Source organism: Phocoena phocoena, chromosome 16 (assembly GCF_963924675.1).
Source record: "Phocoena phocoena chromosome 16, mPhoPho1.1, whole genome shotgun sequence".
Lineage (NCBI taxonomy): Eukaryota > Metazoa > Chordata > Mammalia > Artiodactyla > Phocoenidae > Phocoena > Phocoena phocoena.
The window spans coordinates 59,678,653-59,705,082 of record NC_089234.1 but is presented as its reverse complement, the minus strand read 5'-3'; the positions used below and the strand labels follow the sequence as shown (position 1 = coordinate 59,705,082).

The window sequence follows — 26,430 nt, the reverse complement described above, 5'->3', positions numbered from 1 at the left end:
CAGGGATCAAACCCGTGCCCCCTGCAGTGGAAGCATGGAGTCCTAACCACTGGACCACCGGAGAATTCCCTCAACAGCATCCTTGACTAAAAGCCTAAACTCACCTGTCTGGCAAAAAACACAAGCCTGATGAATTTTTCTCCAAGCTTATACCTATAACACCAAATCATATTAGAAAAAGTCATGAGATAGGGCAGATATGTTCCACTAAAAATTCATGAACACTGGGACCTCCTTGGTGGCACAGTGGTTAAGAATCCGCCTGCCAATGCAGGGGACACGGGTTCAAGCCCTGGTCCAGGAAGATCCCACATGCCGCGGAGCAACTAAGCCCTGTGCACCACAGCTACTGAGCCTGCGCTCTAGAGCCCGCAAACCACAACTACTGAACCTGCGGGCTCCAATTACTGAAGCCCATGCTCCATAACAAGAGAAGCCACTGCAATGAGAAGCCCACGCACCACAACGAAGAGCAGCCCCCGCTCGAAGCAACTGGAGAAAGCCCACGAGCGGCAACGAGACCCAACACAGCCAAACAAAACAAAACAATCATGAACACTAACTCCAAATGGGCCTTACTCTCGCCTCTATTCTGAACCCCAACCCACCTCAGACTCCTTCACTCAGTGGATTACATATCTCCTACGTCACAGATAAAATAGAAACCATACAATCTTTTCCTTATACATAGTTCATTCTAGTTCATTCCAGTTCCAAGAGGAGATTTCTCTCCATTATCTAAGGCCAATCCTCTGCCTTAGATTCTATTACCTCCTGCCATTTTAGGAACCATAAATCATTGATGAGCCCTTCTCTCTCATATAATCAACATCTCTTTTCAATAATTCCTCCCACAGCTTTTAACAGGGCTTAAGACTTTCCCATTAAATAAATAAGCAAAAATTTAAAATTCTTTCCCTCAATTCTTTCTCTCTCCAGCCACCAATTTCTTTCTCCTCCATCTTCAAGTCAACCTTTTCACTGACTCCTCACTTCTCAATCCATTCCAATTTAGCTTTAGTCCCCATCACTCCATCAAAACTATTCTTGCTAATATCTCACCCATAACCCTACTATGCTCCTAAATCTAACAAGATTTTCCCATTCTCATAGTATTTGCTCTTTTAGTAACATTTCAGAATGTTCATCCTTCTTGAAACTCTCCTCCTGACTCATTCATTCTCCAGGTATTCCTTTAGTCTCTCTGGATGTTCCATCCTGGTCTCCCTCACAGCCTCTCACACTGTATTTTGTCTTTCTCCCAGTGCCCCAGCAGCACTTATTCAACAATGTTTCTTCTTGCCCTAAGGCTAGTGCACATGCTCATCTCTACCCAGAGTATTCTTCTGCTTAACTTTGCAAATTTAAGGCTTTGGATTATCATTTTAGTTGTCTCTTCTTCAGAGAAGCCTTCCTTGACTCCTCCCTGTGCCAGACCAGGTTTTTGTTTTGTTTTGTTTTTGGAACAGTAAGAGGAAAAAGTTTTTAACTAATCACATGAAATTGACATGACATGCTATTATAAGTAAAGGAAGATAAATAATACTGTTACAAAATTTACATTTCTCACATCCATTTCAAAGGAAAATGCATTAGGATTCCTCTTGATCTGATGGACTGATTTCCATAAAATCATTTTTTTTTAAATAGTAAATAACAGTATATTTTCTCAGACTGCTAAGAAGTGGTCAGAAAGGCAACTATAAAATCTATAATGAAAACAACTGACAGGATTAGGGCTGTTTCATGAAATATTAAGAACTATATCTCTTTTTTGGCTGTTAAATCAATGCACCTTTTCACTGGTAAAGCAATTGTTTGCTGTACCAGAGAAAAGGTGCACTGATTTAAAGAGCTTCTTCTTAAGTAATATACATTCAATTGTTCAAAACTGAAGTGAGTTTTCTTTCTAATGTTGCCCTCTTTTGGAGAACAAGCAAATATCTTTGTCTTTTGTATACAGTTAGGCAAATATTGTGAAATGCAGCTCTTGTGATCTAAATTTTATTCCCTCACAATTAAACGGGGGCAATTAATTATTATTAGGAATAAGCCTTTGAAACACTTCCAGCTTTTAAAACAGCAAGGCTTCTGAATAACTTCTCAAAACTAGCTTTCCATTTTGGTGCATGACCTGATACCTGACACATTTTATCTGTATTTTAGTCATTTTTTCTAATATCTACACTTTGTCTTCAATAAGGGTTAGTGTTGTGGTTTCAAACAATTTTTACATATAATAGAGTAAGTTTCATTTCACGGAACTGAGTTTTTCCACTCATGTACCTGTGGAAGGTAATTTGAGCACACACATATTTGCATACATATTTGTGTGTATACATATACATTTTTAAAAGTAAGTCGCTTTTACCATTAAAATAAAGCTAGACAACAGGGAAACTACGAGGAACAGTTTGTCTTCCTTAGAAATCCTTTTCTAGGTTGAGAAGGGCAAGTACAATTTGCTGAAGGATTTGATGAAGCTCTAGTCTTTTCATCATGTGTTAATCCCACACTGGCATGTCTTATCACCACAGCTACATACATGTCCACTTCCTCAGTAGCACTAGCCTCGAGGTGTAATGTCTATCATAAACAGGACATTGCTGACCAAGCACTCAATACTGTTTGCAATCATTCAGCAACTCATTCTCCACTTTGCCCAATACTGGTATCAAAGTAACATTGACAACTCACCAATATCTTCCTCTGCACACTGCCCAAAATAGATATACACGTTCATTCCAGCTTCTCCATTTCCTAACTGCTGGAACTACATCTTCAAAGAATGCTACTTTCATGCACCCAGCTGTGAATGCTGCCCGCCACGCCACGTAGCCCTGAAGTTATTTCAGTACCAAGGTCTTTTGGTCCAGAGACATTTGCCAGCACACATTATCTACCACAGCATGGACCATCTATTTTGCATCATCCACTCCATTTCCCAGATGCTGTAGGGATCAGAATACCCCAACCCCATGGGAATCCTCTTCAGCCTGTTTCCTCAAAAGACTGAGGTCCTGGGACTTCCCTGGTGGTCCAGTGGGTAAGACTCCACACTCCCAATGCCGGGGGCCCAGGTTCGATCCCTGGTTGCGGAACTAGATCCCACATGCATGCTGCAGCTAAGAGTCTGCATACCGCAACTAAGAAGCGCGCATGCCGCAACTAAAGATCCCACATGCCGCAAACTAAAGATCCCACATGCTGCAACTAAGACCCAGCAGAGCCAAAATAAATAAATAAATATTAAAAATTTTGAGGTCCTGCTGGCACTCCTCTTCTTTCCAAGAGGAAAGAAGTATCTTTGTCTCTTTGTTAAGATACTCAATGTTTTCTTTGATGTAAAGAAATTGTTCTTCACAAAACTAATCAAGTGGTACCTTTAATATCTAATGGATCACGGTGACTTTGGTGGGCAGCTACTGGATGCTACTATGAGAATCACCCTACATTGGGAGATGGGAGAGTAGTGGCACCTGTGCCTGCAGAACGATCGTGGGCGTCTCACAGCCCTCCGTTAATCTCAGGGTTGGCAACTACCTGCAACCTGAAGCACATCAGGGAGATGCTACCTCCATGCACCTGGAAGTGGAGAAGGCAGCCACCCCAATATGTTTTTATAGTACTACATATCCTTCCTTTGTGGCATTTATAACAATTGTACATTAATTTGTTATTTGATTAAGGTAAGACATCTTCATTCAACTACTAGTTCCAAATACATATAAATTCTGCCTGGTTTTGCTCACCACTATATCCATAGTGCCTGGCACATAGTAGATGCTCAATAAATGTTTGCTGAATGAATGAATCCTGAAGATGTCTTAGAACTAATCCAAGATTTATTTTACTTTACCATAAGTATTTGTCTGATGATCTCATGCAAATTTATAGAGATTGGCCAAGTAGAATTCCTCTGTGTCACAGAAACAGGAAGGATCCAAGAATTTTATTGTTATAAAGGATGTAGCTGATAAATACACTAAGACCTTATTTCTTCCAATTCTGACCAAGTTCCTGGTAGAACTAATCTCGTATGTCAATGTACCTTTTTTGCCTGGCAACAATTTCATAGATTTTTGAATTTTATAAGCAACCAACTACTGACTTGATTTTTATAGATAACTGCAACACAAGATTGGCAAGTGTTCTAATAAAGTTTCAAACTAAATACATCTTGATAAAATAACTGTTCCTATTTCATCCTGGAACCTATCACCCAAGAGAACCTGGTCTTCTGACATCTTCAACTTTCTTCTCTGCTACCACCAATTCTTAAGCATCTATTCTTACATTTTTCTCTTGTACTTTGGTAGAAGCATTGTCCTTCAGCCTTTCAGAGGCTAGAGCATCTATCTATGCTTTTGAATCTACCTTTTCCATAGGCCTTACTCCAGCAGTTATTGCCTCCCTTTCTATCTTTAATCTTTTCCTTGCTTACTAACTCTTCAGACTGAAGTCTCCTGTTATCAAGAACACATTTACTTTTGCCATTTTAGCAAATTATCATTCCAATCTTTTACTTTTATCGTTTTAAAATTATGGAAGCAAGAAATGCTTGTTATATTCAACAAATGGTTCTGGGACACTGGATAACCATATGCAAAACAAAGAAGATGGACCCCTACCTCACACCATAATAAAAAAATTAACTCAGAAGGGATTAAAGATCTAAATATAGAAGCTAACATTACAAAACTTTTAGAAAAAAAAATTGGCATATGGTTTAGCTATGACCTCAAAAGTACAAGCAGCAACAACAAAAATAAACAGGACATCATCAAAATAAAACGTTTGTGCTTCAGAAGACATTAATTTCAGAACAGCATTATTCATAATAGCCAAAAAAGTAGAAATAACCTAAATATCTATCAACAGATAAGACAGATAAAAGGTGGCATATCCATACAAAAGAATGTTGTTCAGCCATACCTTGAAAACATGCCAAGTGAGAAGCCAGACACTAAAAGTCCATGTAGTATATAAAAAATATCCAGAAGAGGCAAATCCATAAAGACAGAAAGCAGATTAGTGGTTGCCCAGGGCTGGGGCAGGGAGAGGATTAAGGATTAAGTGGTTATGGCTAAGGAGTATAATGAAAATGTTCTAAAATTAATTGTGGTGATGGATGCACAAGTCTCTGAACATACTAAAAACCACTGACTTGTACACTTCAAATGGGTGAATCAATAAAGCTATTTTTTAAAGAAATACTTATTATAAAAATTTCAAACAGGGTGCCGCAGTGGTTAAGAATCCACCTTCCAATGCTGGGGACACGGGTTCAACCCCTGGTCGGAAAACTAAGATCCCACATGCCGTGGGGCAACTAAGCCAGCACACTGCAACTACTGAGCCTGCGCACCACAACTACAGAGAAGCCCGCGTGCCTCAAATACAGAACCCACGCTCTCTGGAGCCCACACACCACAACTAGAAAGCCCATGTGCAACAACTATTGAGCCTGCATGCTCTGGTGCCCATGCACCACAACTAGAGAGAAACCCACACGCCACAATGAAGAGGCCCCGTACTGCAATGAAAGACTCCATGTGCCGCAACGCAGCCAAAAATAAAATTAAACAAAATTTAAAAATTTTCAAACAGTATAAAAGTGTATGAAGTTCCTTTCCTAGTCCCACTCCTCACAGGTAAACAGTATTAACAAATAGATATGTATCCTCTCAACATTTTCCCCCGTGTATGAACAGACATAGAGAATAAAAAAAAAAAAAAAAGAATCCACACTTCAATCTTTTACCATAATATACACATACACTTTTTCCCCCTGAAAATACTTCTGACATCTTTCCTAGTCAATACACATAGCACTGCCTCATTTTTTAAAAATTACTGTGGTTAAACAATACACAACATAAAATTAACCACTTTAACCATTTTTTAAAATATGGTAAAATACACATAAAATTAACCACTTTAACCATTTTTAAGTGTACAATTCAGTGGTGTTAAGTACACTCACAAGGTCACACAACCATCACCACTATCTATTTCCAAAACTTTTTCTTCATCCCAAACTGAAACTCTGTACCCATTAAACAATAATTTGCCATTTCCCTCTCCTCCCAGCCCCTGGTAACCTCTAATACACATTTTGTCTGTATGAATTTGCCTATTCTAGGTACCCCCTGTAAGTAGAATCATACCATATTTGTCCTTTTGTACCTGGCTTATTTCACTTAGTATAATGTCCTCAAAGTTCATCCATGTCATATAGCATGTATCAGAATTTCATTCCTTTTTAAGGCTGAATATAGTCCATAATTTGTTTATACCACATTTTGTTTAACCATTCATCCATTAATAGTCAACAGCCTCTACCTGTTGACTACTGTGAATAATGCTGTTATGAACATGGGTGTACAAGTAATCTGTTTGAGTCCCTTTCAATTATGGGGGGTATATACCTAGAAGTGGAATTTCTGCATCATATCATAATACTATGTTTGACTTTGTGAGGAAGCCAGCCTGTTTTCCACAGCAACTGTAACACTTTACATTTCCATTCCTCATTGTTTTTTAAACTACTGCTTTTCTTTTTAAAATAAAATACCTTTAATTTCAAAATGACCACGAAGGTCAGTCAATAAAGCACTGGTTAAATAAGGTTGTTTCTAATTTTTCTCTAGTACAAACAATATTGTAACAGAAATTTCTGTATATCTTTGCATACTTATGCGAATATCTCTGTAGGACAAATTCCTAGATGTGGAACTGCTAGATGACTTTTACTTTTTTTTTTTTTCCCGGTATGCAGGCCTCTCACTGCTGTGGCCTCTCCCGCTGCGGAGCACAGGCTCCGGACATGCAGGCCCAGCGGCCACGGCTCACAGGCCCCCAGCCGCTCCGCGGCATGTGGGATCCTCCCGGACCGGGGCACAAACCGGCGTCCCCCGCATCGGCAGGCAGACTCTCAACCACTGCGCCACCAGGGAAGCCCCGACTTTTACATTTTGATAAATGTCAAATTGCCCTCCAAAAAAGTTTCAGTGATTTATACTGCTATCAACTGTTTATGAGAGTGCCCATTTCATAAAATCCTTGCCAGTATCAATCTTTTCAATCTTTGCCAATCTTAGAGGCAAAAATATTTTAATTTTTTAACTTTTTAAAAAGAGTTTTAATCTGCACTTCTTGTTATATCACAAATGATCTCAATAGAAGGTTTGAGGCTTAGCAGTTAAGCCTCAGATGAGAGAAAGTCATTGATAACTGCAGCTTAAATATAAACTTATCTTAACTGTGGTTCTGCCATAGTCATTAGAGAGGAAAATGAGTTCTACATAGGAAGTTATTTCACTTAATTTGACTTTTACATGAAAACCTCTCCAAAATATACTAAGATTTTCCTAAGCTGGAGAACTCCATATGTTTAAAACATTTTATTCATCTAGATCCCACCCTTAAAGCATTACTGCTAATCTGTCTTCAGCAACATTATTGTAGACCTATCGGGTAGTTGAAGAAATTAGCTCTGAGTTGTTTTAACACTGCTAAAAATTCAGTGGAGACAATGATACTGTAATATGTTAACTGTCTATTCTTTAGGATCTGGAAGTCTTACTCCTACATTAAATTAAGTAATCGGAAATCAACATTCTTTCTTCTAGTACTCAGTGCTTTAACTGAGTTAGAATATAAAGTTATAATATTTACTATAACAGGAAAAAAAAATCATTTGAACAACATTCTTTATCTTTTGTAAAATTATAATTGAAAATGTCAACTAAGTTTTAAAGTGTTTTTTCCACAAAACATAATTTAGTGCCAGAAGAAAAACAGAATTCTTTCTCCAGATAATTTTATATATGTGTCCTTTTTTTCCATTAATAACTAGATAACCCAAAATATATTTCTTTTGTTCTTAATGACAGGAACCTGAGAGCTACACTGTACATGCAGAGTAACACTGCAATATATTTTTTTCATTTCTAATGAATTTCTACTGTTAAAAAATCTTTATTATTCTTTTAATATATGCTTTTTAAAAATATCACTGGAATGCTTTATTTAAATAAGGAGAAACGGGCTTCCCTGGTGGCGCAGTGGTTGAGAGTCCGCCTGCTGATGCAGGAGACACGGGTTCGTGCCCCAGTCCGGGAAGATCCCACATGCCGCAGAGCGGCTGGGCCCATGAGCCATGGCTGCTGAGCCTGCGCGTCCGGAGCCTGTGCTCTGCAACGGGAGAGGCCACAACAGTGAGAGGCCCGCGTACCGAGAAAACAAAAACAAAACAAAAAAAATAAGGAGAAACATTCTCACACTGCATGACTATATTTCTAATACTAAGGAAGGCATGCTCAAGCAAATAGACAACACCATTTTGGAGGTTTTGAAGACTGTTATAAAACCTCCAAAGGAAATATGATTAATATAATTTGAATGCCACTATGTGATTTTTTGCAAAGGCAAAAGATAATTCAGGGCCCAAAGTGCCAATTACAGAGGGCAAAACTTTCAATAATTCTTCTCTAAGTGCTTAATAGTTAACAAAGAAAGGCTAATCATCCACACTGGGAATTTATCCAGTCCCTTTGGTTCTTAGTGGGACAATTATACAACACTATAGATCTATCCATTTCAGTTATCTCAATCTGAGAACCACTGTTCTACCCAATAGAAGGCAATGCTGTTGTTAAAAATTATGCCAATTTGGACTTCCCTGGTGGCACAGTGGTTAAGAATCCACCTGCCAGGCTTCCCTGGTGGCACAGTGGTTGAGTGTCCACCTGCCAATGCAGGGGACACGGGTTCGTGCCCTGGTCCGGGAAGATCCTGCATGCCGCAGAGCGGCAGGGCCCGTGAGCCATGGCCACCTGGTCTGCGTGTCCAGAACCTGTGCTCCGCAACGGGAGAGGCCACAACAGTGAGAGGCCCGCGTACCACAAAAAAAAAAAAAAGAAAACAAAAAGAATCCACCTACCAATGCAGGGGACGCGGGTTCCAGCCCTGGTCTGGGAAGATCCCACATGCCACTGAGCAACTAAGCCTGTGCACCACAACTAGTGAGCCTGCGCTCCAGAGCACAAGCCACAACTACTGAGCCCGCGTGTCACAATTACTGAAGCCCGCGCGCCTAGAGCCCATGCTCCACAACAAGAGAAGCCACCGCAATGAGAAGCCTGCGCACCGCAACAAAAAGTAGACCCTGTTCACCACAACTAGAGAAAAGCCTGTGTGCAGCAACAAAGACCCTACACAGCCAAAAATAAATAAATAAATTTATTTTTTAAATTATTCATTAAAAAAATTATGGCACTTAAAAAAATCTGATTATCATTCAAAGCTATTTGCGGGGGGGTGGGATGGCAGTGGGATGAATTGGGAGATTGGGGTTGACATCTATACACTAATATGTATAAAATAGATAACTAATAAGAACCTGCTGTATAAAAAATAAAATTAAATTTAAAAAAAACAAAGCTATTTGCATTGATCTCTATGTTGTGAAAATATTAAAATATTTTTACACTGTATTTGCTCCTTAACATGGGGTAAATTAAATCTTAAGCATAATAAAATATCATACTGTAGGAAATATGTACTTGAAAGTAAAAAAAATGAAATCACTTCCAAGAAGTGATTCTGATTCCACCAGAATCAAAGAAGCTTTTTCTATCACACTAAGTAGACTGTTTATTTGCATATCTCATTATTTATGTTGCTTTAACTGGACTTATAAGCTCAAATAACTAAACTGTCTTCTCAGAGCATATAACTGAATCTTTACCTCTCAAAAACTAAAATTCTATTTCTTTGATTTAGTCAAAATTACTAGCTTCTCCATTAACAAGTCATAGTAAATTTTTTTTTAAATATTGGAAAAGACAAAAAATGATTTGCCAGAAGTTCGCAGATAGTCAATAAAGTAAATAAAAACTTTATGTTTTTAAACAGTAATGAATTTCCACACATACTTTGCCCAAGGAAAATTCTATTTGCTAGAACACTGGAACATATTTTTACTTCCACAGATGATGATGCAATCACTTAAGAAATTTCTCAAAATACAGATATTTGAAATTCCCTTCTGACCCTTTCAAAATACAGATGTTCCCAGAGTAAAAGGGATCACATTAACTGACATCAGTACACATAAACTCTTTCTGCTATTTTGCGTTTGAGATGCCTTCTTCAGAGGCATAAAATATGAAGGAAACAGAAAACACTCATTTATTACACTTGTAAAATCTTCAAAATTCAGATTTACAGTGATGGGTAGAAAATGTCTTGACATAGCTATTAAATTTCCAAAACAGTAGAAACTTTTAATTTGTTAAAATATGAAATGTATTTGATATTTTATGGAGCAAATTCCTTCCTTAACAGTTAAGAGCTCTCTCTCAAAATATATATTTTATTTTTAAAAGGGCTGATGAACAATTTTCCTTAAGAGTAAAGATGAAAATCACTGTGCTGTGGAACCCTTCTTTTTACTATGTTGTTTTGAACACAAACACACACCCACACTGCATACTTTGCCAAGCCTGTGTGAATTTATTGTAGTGTTACTCAGTCTTCTAATGCTTCTAATGCTACTGGCTAAATATCTTCTGCTATTATAAATAATATGAAGCATGGTTGGGCCTTTCTCAAAAATCCAATAAAATTGCTTCTCAGAGCTATAAAATTATAATATTTAAAAAATAAGTTCAAAATATTTAGAGGTATTTAGTTCCTAAGAGAGAAAAAATGTTTGTAGACCACCTTTCTGCGAGTAATTTATTTTGACTTGTTGGTAAAAGCCCAATGACTCTGTGGGCTGAATATTTTGTCAAAAGGTCTATTGTATATATAGAAAATTTCCAAAAATGACTTCTAGAACATTAAGTTCATAAAATTTTGTTTTAAATGATTCCTAAAAACAGCAAAATCTGGAAAATTTAGATACTTACTAGGTTTATGACAGTAAAAATGCCTAACATCATGTAATCTCTGATAAAATATACAGACAATGGATTTAGTTATTTTATTAAAAATAGATAATGGCTTCATTTTTTTAGACATGAATAAGGTTCTGTAAAATGGAAAATTAGCTTATTCAAAATGAGGGTTAATTACTATGCACAGAAGCATTATAAACCATAGCTCAACATGTCTATCCAAATTAGTTACTGCAAATCCTTACCTTGTATTAGTGTTACTAAAATCAAAATCACATTATAGGAATGTGATTAGGGGCAAGGGGACAGGTAGTGGTATAGGGCAAACAGTTAGGAGACCAGAATATGTGTGTGGGGATGCTGAAGGTTAATATGTGAAGGACATAAAGCTTTGCCTAAAAACAGTAATTAAGAAAATGAAATCAATGCATTCTATCTAGCCTTTATACTACTTTGGCTATGACTCATAGCAACAATGTTAACTTTTTTGTTTGAGTGCCTAAGATAGTTGTTAAAATCTATGTACTCCTTTGCACAATTTTTAGTTGACAAATGAAATTTTTCATCGTAAGAGTTTCAAAGGATTTAATTCTGTCATACTGAAAACAGTGGTAATTTCTGAAAAATGATTACTTGTTTTATGTATCCAGTGGACTCTAAATACCATAATGATTTTATGCCCACCATCATCCACTTTAAAAAATATATATTAATGAAGCATTTTTTAAAAACTTGGAAATTTTACATTATTCTTTTCTTTTTTTCCTTGAACTTGCATTTTCATTCCATTTTTAAACAGTGATTCTCAACAGGGGTAGAGAGGTGAAGTTCCCAGGCATGGTGGTGGGAATTTTGCCTGCCAGGGTACATTTGGCAATGTCTGAAGACATTTTTGATTGTCACAACTGGGATCATGGGTGCTTCTGGCATCCAGTGGGCACTAGAGATGCTGCTAAACATCCTATGAGGCTCAGGTCAGTCAACAAACAACAATCATCTGATACAAGATGTCAATAGTGTTGAGGTTGAGAAGCCCTGCCCTAGAGTGATATATTTCTATGACCAAAAGTCTTTTATTCATCACATTATACTTCTCTACAAGAAAAATATTTATGTAAACTGATAAAAATATAAATTTCCTATAACATAAAGGCCTAAGTGTTAAAAAAAAATGTCTCCTAGAATGGGTTATTACAATTATAATTAGTATACATTAAAGAACATGATTAAACAATCATCATCAAATATAAAAAGTGAAAATATATTAAAAGATTCCTAATGAATGGATAAAAGCTTATTTTGTTATTTTCAATTAGGTATTGTATCTGTGAATAAATATTGCTACAATGAGACGGAATTCAGCTCAATGATACTTCTATTTTCATTTTTATGAGAGCTGAGAAACCTTTATGTAAATAAGTAGATGGAAAAGGAGTTCTGTTGAAATAATGTCACTTATTTTGTAAGCTCCTATATGTTATATACACTAATAAGTTACATAGTGACCTTTTATTAAAAATTATTTCAGTGATCTATCAGCCAATAACTTAAGGAGATTCTCTTAAATATTGTTAAAAGCAAAGAATTTGAAACCAACTGACTTGCAGAGGATTTGTTAGGTAATCCTTCAAGGCATTCATTTTCTCACTACCTACTGAGTAACCCAGAGATTTTTCAACCCCTGCTTTACTACAGAGACCAAATTAGGCCTTGTTCAATGAAGACTCTTTGGGAACTTCCCTTACTTTAATATGAGAACACAGCTTCACTTATCAGGTAGGGTTTGGGATATCTCAGCAGGCATTTTAAAATCTAGTAATTTCTATTAACTGCCCCATAACCACGTCCATCATGAAAAGTCAGGCACGGGTGTCATCAAATACCTATGCCTAATACCCTAGTTCTTAGAAATCATATGATGGGTTTTATGAAAATTAGATTCTCAAGAAAGAAAATAGTCCAAATATGACTAAAATTCTTCCCATTACTCCCTTACCTCTTAGATACTCTGTACTGTGCTGTGGTCAATTTTCCAGTCTCAGGGTCATGTACTGTAGCTCGGCTCAGCTACAAAAAAAGAGAAAGGACAAGGACTTACTCACGTAGCAGGCAATTTGGGGCTTTTGTTTTGTTTTGTTTTGCCAAGCCACAGGTGATTGGAAGGGTTCAGATTGGTCTGGATGGTAGGTAATGGTTTCGAATCAGCAAAAACATTTAGAAAGGTGGCAATAAGAAAAGCCACTTCCAAATCAAGAGAAAATGGGTTGACAGATTTTTGTTGTAGATTGTCCTTTCACTTTTTTTTAAAAATCATTTGAAGCTCTATGTAAATTTTTTATAGCACTGGGTTTCACAGGTGCTTTCTCAGATCTAGAAGTTTAATGTTCTTTAAATTATTTGACAAAAGAATAATTAGTGGTCTCTTTAGTCTCTTTAAATTCATTTTTTAAAACTCTCACCAAGCTATAACTGTTGTTAAATCTCTCTGGTGAAGTAAAAGGCAACTAAACTCAGAAGTAATAGCATTTGAAAGACTGAGATCTGAAGCATAACTCTGTTCTTTCCATTGCCAGCTTTTAAGTCAGCAAGTTTTTTAAAATAAAAACTCCAACAGGAGAAATAGATTACTCCAAAATGACAATGTTATTTTATAAGATGCATGAACAAATGCCAATACAATCATCATGAAGAATGATGTGAATTCACCACAGCATTTATGAATATGAGAGAACTACATAAACAAAGACTACTCCCAGATTAATCCAGGCTGCTGCTTTCTTTCCCCCCATCTTTGGCAAGAAAAAGGAAAAAGAAAACAAGTATAAAAGCCATTTCCTGGATATCTGATTCCTAACCTGAAGAGTGATGCAAAGCATATTAACTCCCTAAAAATAACAGACCAATTAAATATTAAAAACAGAACTTCTAGTTAAAGGGAAAGACCTGTGAAACACAAAGCAGTTTATCCATGCGTAAAAATAGGTGGTGACTTGACTGGAGACTGAAAATGACCTACTTCCCTTAAATGAATAATTCCTGTAGGATGTACAAAACACTCATTAGAGGGCAAAATATGCAGCATACACATCTCTTACCTTTTGCTAATTCTGTAATGTACCGTCTCCAAGTCTCCTGTTATTGGGTTTGAAATGGTGGCTCGCCTCAGCTGTGAAGCCAACCATCAAAATAGTTGCATTATAAAAAAAAAAAAAAAAAAAAATGAATCACATTTATCCAATCAGTTAGAATTCTGGGATTTTTTTTTACAAAGGAGGCTAAAAAGAGAAAGTAATTCCATAGACTTCCAGTCACCTGTGTTTAGCCTTGAAAGCCTGTTGATTTTTAAATATTTTATATTTTTAAAAGTTCTTTAAAATTTTTTGTTTTTGTTTTGTGTGAATGGAGGGTACACAAACAAAAGAGACTGGAAATTAAATTTCTTTCAACGGTTAGAGGACGTGACGTGAGGAAAAGAAATTTCTAAAATTTGAAGTTTAATTTATAGTTATAAGAATGGCTATTTGCAGTTAATAATCCATTCCAAACTTTTTGTTTTAATTTTTTCGGTGATGGAAATGTTTGCAAAGATAATGTTCAAAATTTGTTTCAAGGTCATCTTTTCTTCCTTCAAGATATTTACTCATATATTTCACACAAACAGTGAAATAATCTTGGATGAGCACAAAGACAGATGAAAAGAACTCATAAATGTTAAAAAACAGAAGGAGATGACAGCCAAGATAATGATTTTAAACTGTTTTCTAAAAATGAAGGATGATTCAGATGTTAACAAAAGAGTATAAAATTTTTATTGCCATTGAATTTCTTGATCAAATAATCCAATTGAGGCATCCACTTTGAAGACTGAGGCCTCCAAACCCAGAAATATAAGACTTGATCTCCAAGCTGAAATGAAATCCTAATAAATATTCTCCCAAGGTAATTTTGGTTTACTGACCACAAATAGTGAACTAAAATCCAAAAGAGAATGACAGAATATGATGTGATTTTAAGTGGCATTCTGCTTAAGAGATTTATAAGAACTCCCTTGGACAACATCCATACATATTAGACTCGTCTTTTCCATTTAAAATGTAATCTTTAGTAAAAAACAAAAAGTACCCATTTGGAAAAGTAGTAAAACTTAACAACAACAACAATTCTGACTTCAAGTTTATTCTACAGTACAGATATCCAGACAACTCAACTTTTATGATATAACATGGAACAGCAAACTGTGGTCCATGGGCCAAATTCATCCAGCCACCTGCTTTTAGAAATAAACTTTCATTGGAATATAGCCACGTTCATTTATGTATTTTCTATGGCTGCTTTTGCACTGCAACAGCAGGGGTGAGTAGTTATATAACAGGCTATACAGCCTGCAAAACCTAAAAAATATTCACTATCTGGACCTTTACAGAAAAATTTGCCAACTCCTGTGTAATAATTGAGCAAAAATATTCCTAGTGTTTATTTAACAATCTCTTTATGAAAGTGATGGCGGTTTGTATTTTACTATCAATAAGACCAAACAGATTTTAAGAACAAGCTGATGGGAAAAAAGGCAAGAGCATAAAGGGCAGTCTTTCTCACACTCCCACAAAAGAAGAATTTCTATGCTAAACACTAAGTTTATAGGATTGTGTTTACAATAAATTGTTTTTCTTATTAAGATAAATGACGTGGGTTGAAGTCAGAAAACTATGATGTCCTTATTTCAGATTAGCAAGATGTTTGTACCCAGCTATATCCTTCTAGTAATAATGTACCTAAACAGGAATAAAAGTACTTCAAGTATTATTTCAGATAAAACTATAGAAGACATAAAAAGTTGGTCTTTGATTAGTCTCTGAGATTAAAGGGCTCCAAAGTACATAGAAAACTTTTTCAGGAAGGTGCTGAAACACAAATTTTTCAAGTGTGAATAAAAATCTCATCTATGATTTTCATAAATAAGTGCTTAAAACCCAGTTGCAAGGTATGTTATTTGTGCTGATAACAGAGAACAACTGGTACAGAGCTTAGTTAATGCCATTAGTTTGCAACAACAATATCTAAAACTATCTATGGGCTTATTGCCATGTCAATTATCATTTTTATAATCTTGCAAAGGAAAAAACTGAAACACCGGTAGAGTAAATTGAGGAGAGAAAAAAAGGAAAAAATTATTTACCCTTGGTTTTGCTAGATCTTTAACAATTTCAATTTCTGCATCAGAAATAATATCATGGAAGCGAATAATACGAGGCTTGTCCCACTCATCCTCCTGTTTGGCTGGAGCCAGAATAAATTTAGGATTCCGGTTTCCATCATGGTAGCGGCAAAAGAGTTTTTTTTGTCTCCGAGGAGTCTAAACATAAAGTTAAAAATATTATAAATATATTAGAGTAATAATATTTTTAATGCTTGTTCCTATGAAGATAAGAAACAATAATCATGCTAGTGTATACACAGAGTATCTGAGGAAGAACACACAAAAGAAACAGTACCCTGCAAATATTCTGCATCAAATGGGACCTTCAGGATTGTAAAAGTTTTATTAATGATTATTTTCTGGAAGAGATGGTAGGCCTTAAATTGTTAAAAGGTGAGGTTTCTCTTTAACCCCTTCTCTCATCAAAATAAAGTTCAGGCATTGTAAATATGAAAGAAATAATAAAATATTTATAGAAATATGAAATGAATGGCCAGCACTGCTCCAAACTTCACAAGGTAACTGGGAAGCACTCAGAAAGTTTCTAAAAGAAAAAGAAAACAAAACAAAACCTAACCAGGTTTTCCCAAATACCTCCCAATTTTAAAAAAATTTAAGGGATTTTTTTTTTTTTAAAGTAAAGAAGAAAATGGGTAGCTCTGAAAAAGAGAAAATAAGTTATTAAACAAAGAAGCCAGGGGCTTTTACTAGCAGGTATTAAAGACAGAGTGGTCAACAAAACAAATAAAGGTTCCTTTCAATCATCTATGTATTATATTAACTAAATAAGTTATTCCATTGCTGATTCTTCTCTTGATTAAACAAGTATTTCATATTATGAGGTAGGAATAATATTAGTTTTGGTTTTAATTATTAACTATACAAAAACAAATAATGATTCATGTTTATTCTTGTACTTTATTTACCTAGAATCAAATCCAAGGTTTTATATCAAATAAGCTTTTTATACGATGATGAGATGAATTTAACTATTCTGAGAAAAAGGATGCTCCTTTGACCTGGGGCAGAGTTGACGTGTGTGTGTTACATCAACAAACTGGCAAATTAACAGACTTCTGTTTTTATATCTGTAGTTCTATTTTGCTCTCTTCTTTAAGAGATTCTAAGGGCAATAAAAAATATCTGCTTACTATTGGAAATCTGAACACTGACTAGATATTTGATGAGATTATGGAACTACTATGAATACTGTGATACTGGAAATACCATGATAATGGTATTGTGGTTATTTTTTAAGAGTCCTTATCTTTAAAAGACACACACTAAAATATTTAGATGTGAAATTTTAAAAAAATGTTTCATGAGTCTAATTTGTATTTACTTATTAGCTCCCAAAGCGAAAGTAAACATGTTCTTCTGGAAATCCACAAACTTATCAAAAATGTCAACATAAATATGATCTACTTATTTGCTGTTACAGGTTAGGCTGTCAACAGTGAGTCATCAAATACCAGGAAGTCATCAACATAAAAACGTAAAACCCAGCTTCAGTTTATCAGTAGTAGAGAAAAAGTTAAACACTATTCAAATGTTTTCACTTAAAAGTACTCACTTCAAAAATTCACTAACTCCTTCTACGTATGCCCGCATTCAACTGAACACTAGTACCACGTGATATTCCTTAAATAAGGATTCCATGATCAATTAACGTTGAGAAACAAAGTATATCCTATCCATAATGCACATTATCATAAAAAGGATCTGAAAAGTCCTAAAGCTGAACAAAAACTATGTTCCCCACGCTTGAACTTTATTATTTTTGGCCTATTACCTATTAAGTATCCTGAAGCACTGGTAATCTGAGTATGAATACATAAATATAGATATACAATAAACAAAGGGATATTTATAGACATGTTTTAGTATTTTAAAGAATAACTGTTAAAGCCAAAATCTGTTTAAAGTCTTTGTGCATTTTTTGTGTGTGTGTGTGTGGTATGCGGGCCTCTCACCGTTGTGGCCTCTCCCGTTGCGGAGCACAGGCTCTGGACACGCAGGCTCAGCGGCCATGGCTCACGGGCCTAGCCGCTCCGCGGGATGTGGGATCTTCCCGGACCGGGGCACGAACCCGTGTCCCCTGCATTGGCAGGCGGACTCTCAACCACTGCGCCACCAGGGAAGCCCAAGAATTAGATAATTTAAGGGAAGTGATAAAGTTTTTTCTTATATCTTAATGCAAAAGAGATTTCAGCAATCTTAAATAGAAATAATATACCATTCTAAACCACCCTATGAAACAGTGGATTTATCTATACAGTGATCTCTTTTGGTTCTGCTCCTAGTCAACCTTGACAGGATTGCCTAGTGAAATGTTTTCGTCTATTTAAGAAATATTAAAAATGCACAAAGGGCTTTCCTGGTGGCGCAGTGGTTGAGAGTCCGCCTGCCGATGCAGGGGACACGGATTCGTGTCCCAGTCCGGGAAGATCCCACGTCCCGCGGAGCGGCTGGGCCCGTGAGCCATGGCCACTGAGCCTGCGTGTCCAGAGCCTGTGCTCCGCAACGGGAGAGGCCACAACGGTGAGAGGCCCACGTACCGCTAAAAAAAAAAAAAAAAAAAAATCTGATTCTTCACCTTAAAAAGCCTGTTTTAATCTATGAAAAGGGGAATAATTACCAAAAATGCATTGTAATGGTATATGATTCACAAGTTTTGTTTTAAAGCTATTTTACTAAGGGTTGGAGCATATTAAGTGTGACCCTATAATAAAGTGATGTGGCATACTGTAATACTTTATCAATAATTCTGATTTTTATCACAAATTTTAAAAATAAAAGAATTCTGAATCTCTCTAGAACTATGTACAATACAAACACGCACACACATCCACTTCCACACACACACAATTGGCTTTTCCACTTTACCATTTTGATACCCTCCCCACGGCACAGCATTTCGTACTTCTGTCTCTCTGGCAGGTAATCCGCAGCAACCCCTTTTTTCTTCGGTGTGATTTTCTGATCAGATTGGTCATCTGAAGCAGACTTATTGGCATCTTTTTCTTTAGCCATTATATACTCAAAATATTTTAAGTTACCATTAGCTCTCTGATGTTCAGGATCTATTAGAAAAGAAAGAAAGCATGTCCATGAGTAAGCTTACAGTTGTTCAAGCATCAGAATACAACAATGTACAAATCAAGGAATATATAAATTTACCTTCCAAACCAGGATGCTTCTGAGAGTGAAAGGAGGCACTAATGAAAATTATTATACCAAAACAATAGGTATAAACCTGTACTGCCCAAAGCACATCAAGACATATAGTCACCCTATACAAAAAGAGTTCTGGAGATGGAATCAGCCATTTATTTCAAAGTAGCAATTACCGCTTCTACTTTGAGAATGTTCCATGTGAGAAGTTACTAATCAGCTTTGATGTCAAATGAATTTTAAAGTATTACTTATTACACTTATTTGAAGCAATGGAAAAGATTTTTCTGAAATTGAAATGTAATGACCATGAGGAAGACAAGGTATACAGTTCAAAAGCAACCTTTACCGCAGACACATTATAAACGCAGAACACAGTCTACTTCTGAGGGCTGAGTGGACTTCTGTCCCAAAATTCTAAGTGAGATGGAAAAGAGAAACTAAAAATATAATTTTCAAATAAGCCAGAATCCACTAACTGCCTTGGAATTGCTAGTCATAATTGTTAGCTACCTTTTAGTAGGGGAAAGGAGGACTACTCCACCCATCCAGGAGAAAAAAAATCCAAACCACCAGACACACACAAATGAAAAAGACAGAACAGAACACAGAAACTTCACTTGTGACATTAATTGAAGTATTTAAAAAATCTAGCCTTAGATTTGTAAAATACTTCTTGTCTCTGAGAAACTGCTCATAATATATGTTGTGATATACACAATGAGTCTACTTTTGTAAAAGAAAGGGAAAAGGGGGGAGGGGGTATACTACGAGGAAACAAAAAAAATTGGTGGGTATCTCTGAGTGACTGGCTCTGAGTGATGACTCTTCTGTATTTTTTTTCTATAATGAATGAAGTATTTTTTAAGTCAGGAGGAAAAATATCACTAAAAAATGCTGGGGAGAGGCCACAGCAGTGAGAGGCCCGCGTACCACAAAAAAAAAAAAAAAAAAAGCTTATTTTCAGATGACCAATGTTTTTGAACTGTTCAACTCTCCTAATATACACATATTTACCTATTCATAAAAAGAATTTTTTTTAAGTTTTAAAGCTTCGTTATATACCAAAGACCACATGAATTTTTTTAGCATACAACTCCACCACAGATTCTGCGTTAGTAGGTCTGGTATGGAGATCAAGGAGTTTTCATTTCTAACAAGTATCCAAGTAATTCTGTTGCATGTGGCCCCTGGCTCATACTTACAGAAATACTATATCTCTGTTCAAAACACTAGTGGTAAAATCTTCATAAGATATCATATTTTCCTAACATTTGAATATGACAATCAAATATATTTCCAGTCTATTTATTTTTATGAAAGAATTTCAACCAGAGGATATAAAATGGAAAATCTCATGCATGTGCCCTCAGGACCACAAAACTTAAGGACTGAGAGACTGATTTCCCATAAATGTCTGATTTTCAGAAAACTGATAATACTGGAATTTTCTTAAATTACAGGGAATTGGTCAAGGGTTGCCTCATATCAATCTTAGGAAATGTTGCTTATGGTTTCCAGGGGCATGAACAAGAAATCACCCAAGTTGAGCTGGTGTTAAAAGTAAGCTGAGGGCTTCCCTGGTGGCGCAGTGGTTGAGAGTCCGCCTGCCGATGCAGGGGACACGGGTTCGTGCCCCGGTCTGAGAGGATCCCATATGCCGCGGAGCAGCTGGGCCCGTGAGCCATGGCCGCTGAGCCTGCTCGTCCGGAGCCTGTGCTCCGCGACGGGAGAGGCCACAGCGGTGAGAGGCCCGCGTACCATCAAAAAAAAAAAAAAAGTAAGCTGAATTGAGCTTTGTTTGTATGACTGGACTGGTTTTGTCTGCTTAGGGAATGTTCAACGCTAGTCCCCATTTGTTTTTGATTTGAACAGACTCTAACTGAACTTTCCCCCCTTTACATTCCCTGCCCATAAACACAGCCTACCCCAATCCCTCAATGGATTCACCTGTAGCTTCCTACATTTTGCAGGTCCTGAATGCAATTCCTCTGCTATTACTAACTAAACTCATGTTTTTGACAATTTTGAGTTTGCCTCATTTTACCTTTTTATTTAGGTTGACATTTCAAATCACTATTTCTGAATATGAAATGCAATAAACCAAAAACTTCCTTCAAAGAACACCAGTCAATATTTAATATGGCAACAGGGTAAACAAATATTTTTGACTGAGTTAGCTAGGTTAGGTCCAATTTTGAAATACCTGAAGAGTACAAGAGCAGAGAAACACAGCTACTGTTGTAGTACTATTAGGTGAGAAAGACCAGTTGCCATTTATTTAGAGGATAAACAGAAAGATAAAGTATGTCTGACAGATGAGCTCCTGACTTATGACAAATAAAAAGTACCAAAGCTATATGACAAGTATATACAGTCACACATAATTATAATTAGTATATCTATATATCCACCAATACATCTTTAACCTTGAATTAGGCCAAATTAACATACCTAGTTCAAGAAGCTTCTTTGTGAGCAAAAGTGCTTTATCCAGGTCTCCCTGCTGGTACACTGCATAGCTCAAATAATCTAGAACAGAGACTTTATCAATTGTAGAAACCTCGCCTTCATCCAGCTGTCTTAGTGCTTGTTCCATCCACAGTTCTGTATGGTAATAATCTGCTTCTGTGTAGGCCACTTTGCCCAACTCAAAACAGTCCTCAACTGTTAGAAATGATTTGTGTTTTACTCCTATGGAAACAAAATACAGAGAACTTTAGGAATCTTAATACTGTTATATACTTATTTAGAACTACACAGCTTTCAAAGTACTATCTCCCTCTCATTTGAACCTCACAACAACCTTCTGAGGTAGGAAAAGCAGGAATTATCCTAAGTTTATAAACAAAGGAACAATCTACAAGGTAGTGAAACATGGCAAGGATCACACAGCTAATAGGTAACGTAGGACCTATAGAACCTGAGACTTCAATTATCAGCCATCATACCAAAATGAAGCATCAATTAAGTTGAAGCATGCAATTTTCCAAAACAGCGGGAATCACCATATGAGATATATCTAACTCTTAACCAACAATCTGGGCAACGGATAAATGGACAGGAAGAGAGACAAACCTGTCAATTGATTCTTTCCCCTCCTCCCTTCCCCTACAGTAACCCTTTTCAAAAGCACTAATGGTATGTAATTTACATACCATAAAGTTCACCCAGTTAAAGAATCCAATAGTTTTTAGTATATTCACAGAGTTGTACAACCATCACCATAATCTAATTTTAGATCATTTTCATCACCCCAAAAAGAAACTCTGTAACCTTAAGCAGTCACTACCCATCATCTCCCCTTTCCTGCCCTATCCCTACACACCACTAATCTACTTTCTGTATCTGTAGGTTTGCCTATTCTGGCTATCTCACATAAATGGAATCACACAACATATGGTCTTCTGTGACTGCACTCCTTCACTCAGCATGTTTTCAAGGTTCTTTTTATTGCCAAATACTAGTCCACTGGGATAGACTACATTTTGCTTATCAGGTGATGGACATTTGAGTTGTTTCCACTTTTTTGGCTTTTATTAATAATGCTACTGTGAACATTCATGTACAGGTTTTTCTGTGGACACATTTTTTCATTACTCTTGAGTATATGTAGCAGTGGAATTGCTGGGTCTTATGGCAACTCTATGCTTAACATTTTCAGAAACCGCCAAACTGTTTTCTAAAGTGGCTGCACCTTTTTACAATCCTACCAGCAATGTATGAGGGTTCTGATTTCTCTACATCCTCACCAGTACTTGTCATTGTCCACCTTTATTATAGCCATTGTGGGTATGATGTAGTATTTCATCGTGGTTTTTAAATTTTATTTCCCTAAATGATGTTGAGCATCTTTTCACATGTTTATTGGCCATCTGTATATCATCTTTGGAAAAATGTCTATTCAAATCCTTTTGCCCATTTAAAAATTTGGTTACTTGTCTTTTTATTATTGACTATTTGTTTCAAATATTGTACAATTACCATTACTTTCATAAGAATAAGGAAAAATAGAGAAAGAACTATAGAAAGAAAGAAATGTAAAAAATATACTCTGAATGATAGCAACCATATAACACTGCATTTTTATAAACAGTAAATCAGGTGAGTTAAGTGGAGACTTTAAGAGCCTGAGTATTTTATGTTTTTTGTGTATACCATGTTAAGTAAGCAACAGAGAGAAAATTACATCTGGACCACATATTCTGGGGTGGTGGGGAGGGAATTGTTTCTGATATAAAACACCGTTGACCCCTGAACAACAAGGGTTTGAACTGCATGAGTCCACTTATATGTGGATTTTTTTCAATAAATACATATATGTACTGTAAATGTATTTTTTCTTCCTTATGATTTTATTAATAACATTTTCTTTTCTCTAGCTTACTTTATTGTAAAAATACAGTATATAATACATGTAACATACAAAATATGTGTTAATCAACTGTTTAAATTATCAGTAAGCCTTCCAGTCAGCAGTAGTCTATTGGTAGTTAAGTTTTGGGAGAGTCAAAATAGACACGCAGATTTTCAACTGCTCAGGGGGGTCAGCACCCCTAACCCCAGCATTGTTCAAGGGTCGACTCTACCTAGAAATGCTGAATTAAATGTAACAATTATCCATTTGTACTATGGCCAAGTTCACAGGAATTAAGCAAATTTCTTAGGGCCAAAACCAAAAAGGAACTTGAAACCTAGAGAGGTAAGCAGAGGATGAAGCTGCATCTCCTCTGCAGGCAGTCACTAGATCAGAATACTAGAAGCTTGATTTTTAACCACCAAGAAAGGGACAGGAGATAAAGCCTCAGGCCCATGCAAAATGACAAAGCAGACCCTTGAAGAACTACATCTTGAATGGGAGAATGAACTAGAAAAAAAACTCTGTCAGCTGGCAAAGAGAAACAACAAAAGAACTTGTTTTTCTCAGTCTTCACTGCAGGTAGGGGAAAAACAATCCCTTAGAACTCCACAGGCACACTTTCAGGGAGGTTTTCATTTCAAACATATGCTATCTCCATGGTCTGGAAAACTAAAGCCAAGAATTTAACTTAAAGTAGTCGTAGGTTGGTAATGTAATAGGACAACTGGCAGAAGCAACATTTATACTCTGCAAAATGCACCCTCACCTCAGGTTCTGCAATATTCCAACACACAATCTGAAGAAATGCATACAATCCAAAATCACAAAGCACATGATCAAACAAGCCACTATGAGCAAAATTAGCAGAAACTATTAAAAACCAGTATTAGAGAGTCTTCAGATGTTGGTGTTATCAGATTAAGAATACAAAACAACTATGATTAAAATGTTTAAAGAATTTTTTTAAAAATAGAAAATATGAACATGTAAGATACCCTAAAAAAGACCAGGCAGATTTGAGTGGGGGGAAGAAACAGAACTTCCAGAAATTAAAAATATTATCAATGAAATAAAGACATATTGGTCAGGTTAAACAGCAAGTTAGACACAACAAAAAAAAAAAGAGAATAATAAACCAAGAAGTGAGAACTGAATAAATTACCATGGGATAAACTACCCAGGATGCAGCAGAGGGGAGGAATACATATGAAGTTCTAGTTAAAAGACAAGGAAGAAAAAATACGAAGGCAGAAGACAACAGCATGTGTCAGAAGAAGACAACAGAATGTGGAAAAGGCACTATTTAAAGAAATATTGGTGGACAATATTCTAGCATTAGAATACATGAAACTTCAGATTCAGGAAGCATAGAGAATAATAAGCCAAACAAAGTACATGCAAGGGCTTCTTAAGGATTTGTTTCAAGGAGGAAGAAAACAATTCCAAAAGAGAAGTCTGAGGTACCAAAAAAAAAAAAAAAAAAAGATAACCAAAGAAATCAATGAAATTGGTATACATTTAAAGAAAAGTGAGCCATCAGATTGGCAAAAATCTCAAAGTTTGAAATTTTTTGTGATGCTGTGGGGAAATAGGCACTCTCATATATTGCTGCTAGAAATACAAAATGACAGAACCATTATGGGGGGAAACTGGGACAATGTTAGCAAAATTTCCTATGTATTTCCTCTTTGATTCAATGGCATCACTTCTAGAAAAAATATCCCAAAGATCACTTAGCAAAAAAACAAAATAATATATGCACAAGGTTAATGGAAGTATTATTTTTATAAAAGCAAAAGACTGCAAACAAACCAGATGTCCATCAATAGGCGCCCAGTTAAATAAACTATGGTAACTCCACAAAACAGAGTAACATGCAGCTGTAAAAAGAAATGAGGAGGATTTCTATATAGGATATGAAGTACTATCTAGAACATATCAATAAATTAAAATGCCAAAGTACAGGAAGTATTTATACCATGCTGCCTTCTGTGCTGATGTTGAAAGGAAACAGGAATATATATACATTTGCTTATATTTTCAAAAAGAAACAGTGGAAATGAAAAAGCTAATAACGTGGTAGTTACATATAGGAAGAAGAAAGGAACAGGTTGAGGAGTACAGAAATGAAAGTGAGACTTCTGTCAGTGGACCTTATTAGTATAGTTTGGACTTTGAAAGAATATAAAAAGTTCTGCATGACTAAAACTAATATGAGAGAAATGGTGAAGGTGGTCAAAAGGTACAAACTCCCAGTTATATGATAAATAAGTCCTGGGAATGTAATGTATAGCATGGTGTCTATGGTTAATAATACTGTATTCTATATTTAAAAGTTGCTGGAAGAGTAGATCTTAAAAGTCCTCATCACAAGAAAAAAATTTTTTGTAACTACTTGTGATGGTGGATGTTAACTAAATATCTTGTGGTGATCATCTCACAATACATACATATCCGCATCATGTTGTACACCCAAAACTAATACAATGTTATATGTCAATTATGTCTCAATTTTTAAAAAGTTTATTTGGGCACCTCTTTTAAATAAAACATTAATAACAGCATTTTGCAGTTTTAGTTCTCACAGGCTTTTAGCTCATTTGATTCTCATGGCAATCCAATGAAAAAGGTATTATGTCAGACCTCAAAATGGATACTGCCCACTATGCTAGTTACAGTTTCATGTTCCTCTATTGGACAATGTGTTATGTTTCATTTGTCAACACATTTCTAAATATAACAGAAACCAAAACAATATAAAGTTTTTGAACAACATAAGAGGACAAAGATAG

At 36.0% G+C, this 26,430-nt stretch overlaps 1 protein-coding gene and 1 pseudogene across 3 annotated transcripts in view; both read right to left on the bottom strand.

Annotated features, from left to right (window-relative positions):
- The window catches only part of P4HA1 (prolyl 4-hydroxylase subunit alpha 1), a 92,202-nt gene that overhangs the window by 19,267 nt on the left and 46,505 nt on the right, over window positions 1-26,430 (bottom strand). For 2 of the 3 annotated variants that reach the window (XM_065894598.1, XM_065894599.1), the window contains 4 exons: window positions 21,733-21,972; window positions 18,991-19,187; window positions 16,084-16,260; window positions 12,904-12,974 (listed from right to left, as the gene is read on the bottom strand). In XM_065894598.1, the coding sequence (XP_065750670.1) occupies window positions 12,904-12,974; window positions 16,084-16,260; window positions 18,991-19,187; window positions 21,733-21,972 (685 nt within the window). Of the gene's footprint in view, window positions 1-12,903; window positions 12,975-14,002; window positions 14,074-16,083; window positions 16,261-18,990; window positions 19,188-21,732; window positions 21,973-26,430 lie in introns of all 3 variants that reach the window. The other variant, XM_065894597.1, reaches the window with a different exon arrangement.
- Window positions 2,438-2,918, bottom strand: LOC136136641 (enolase-phosphatase E1 pseudogene; annotated as a pseudogene).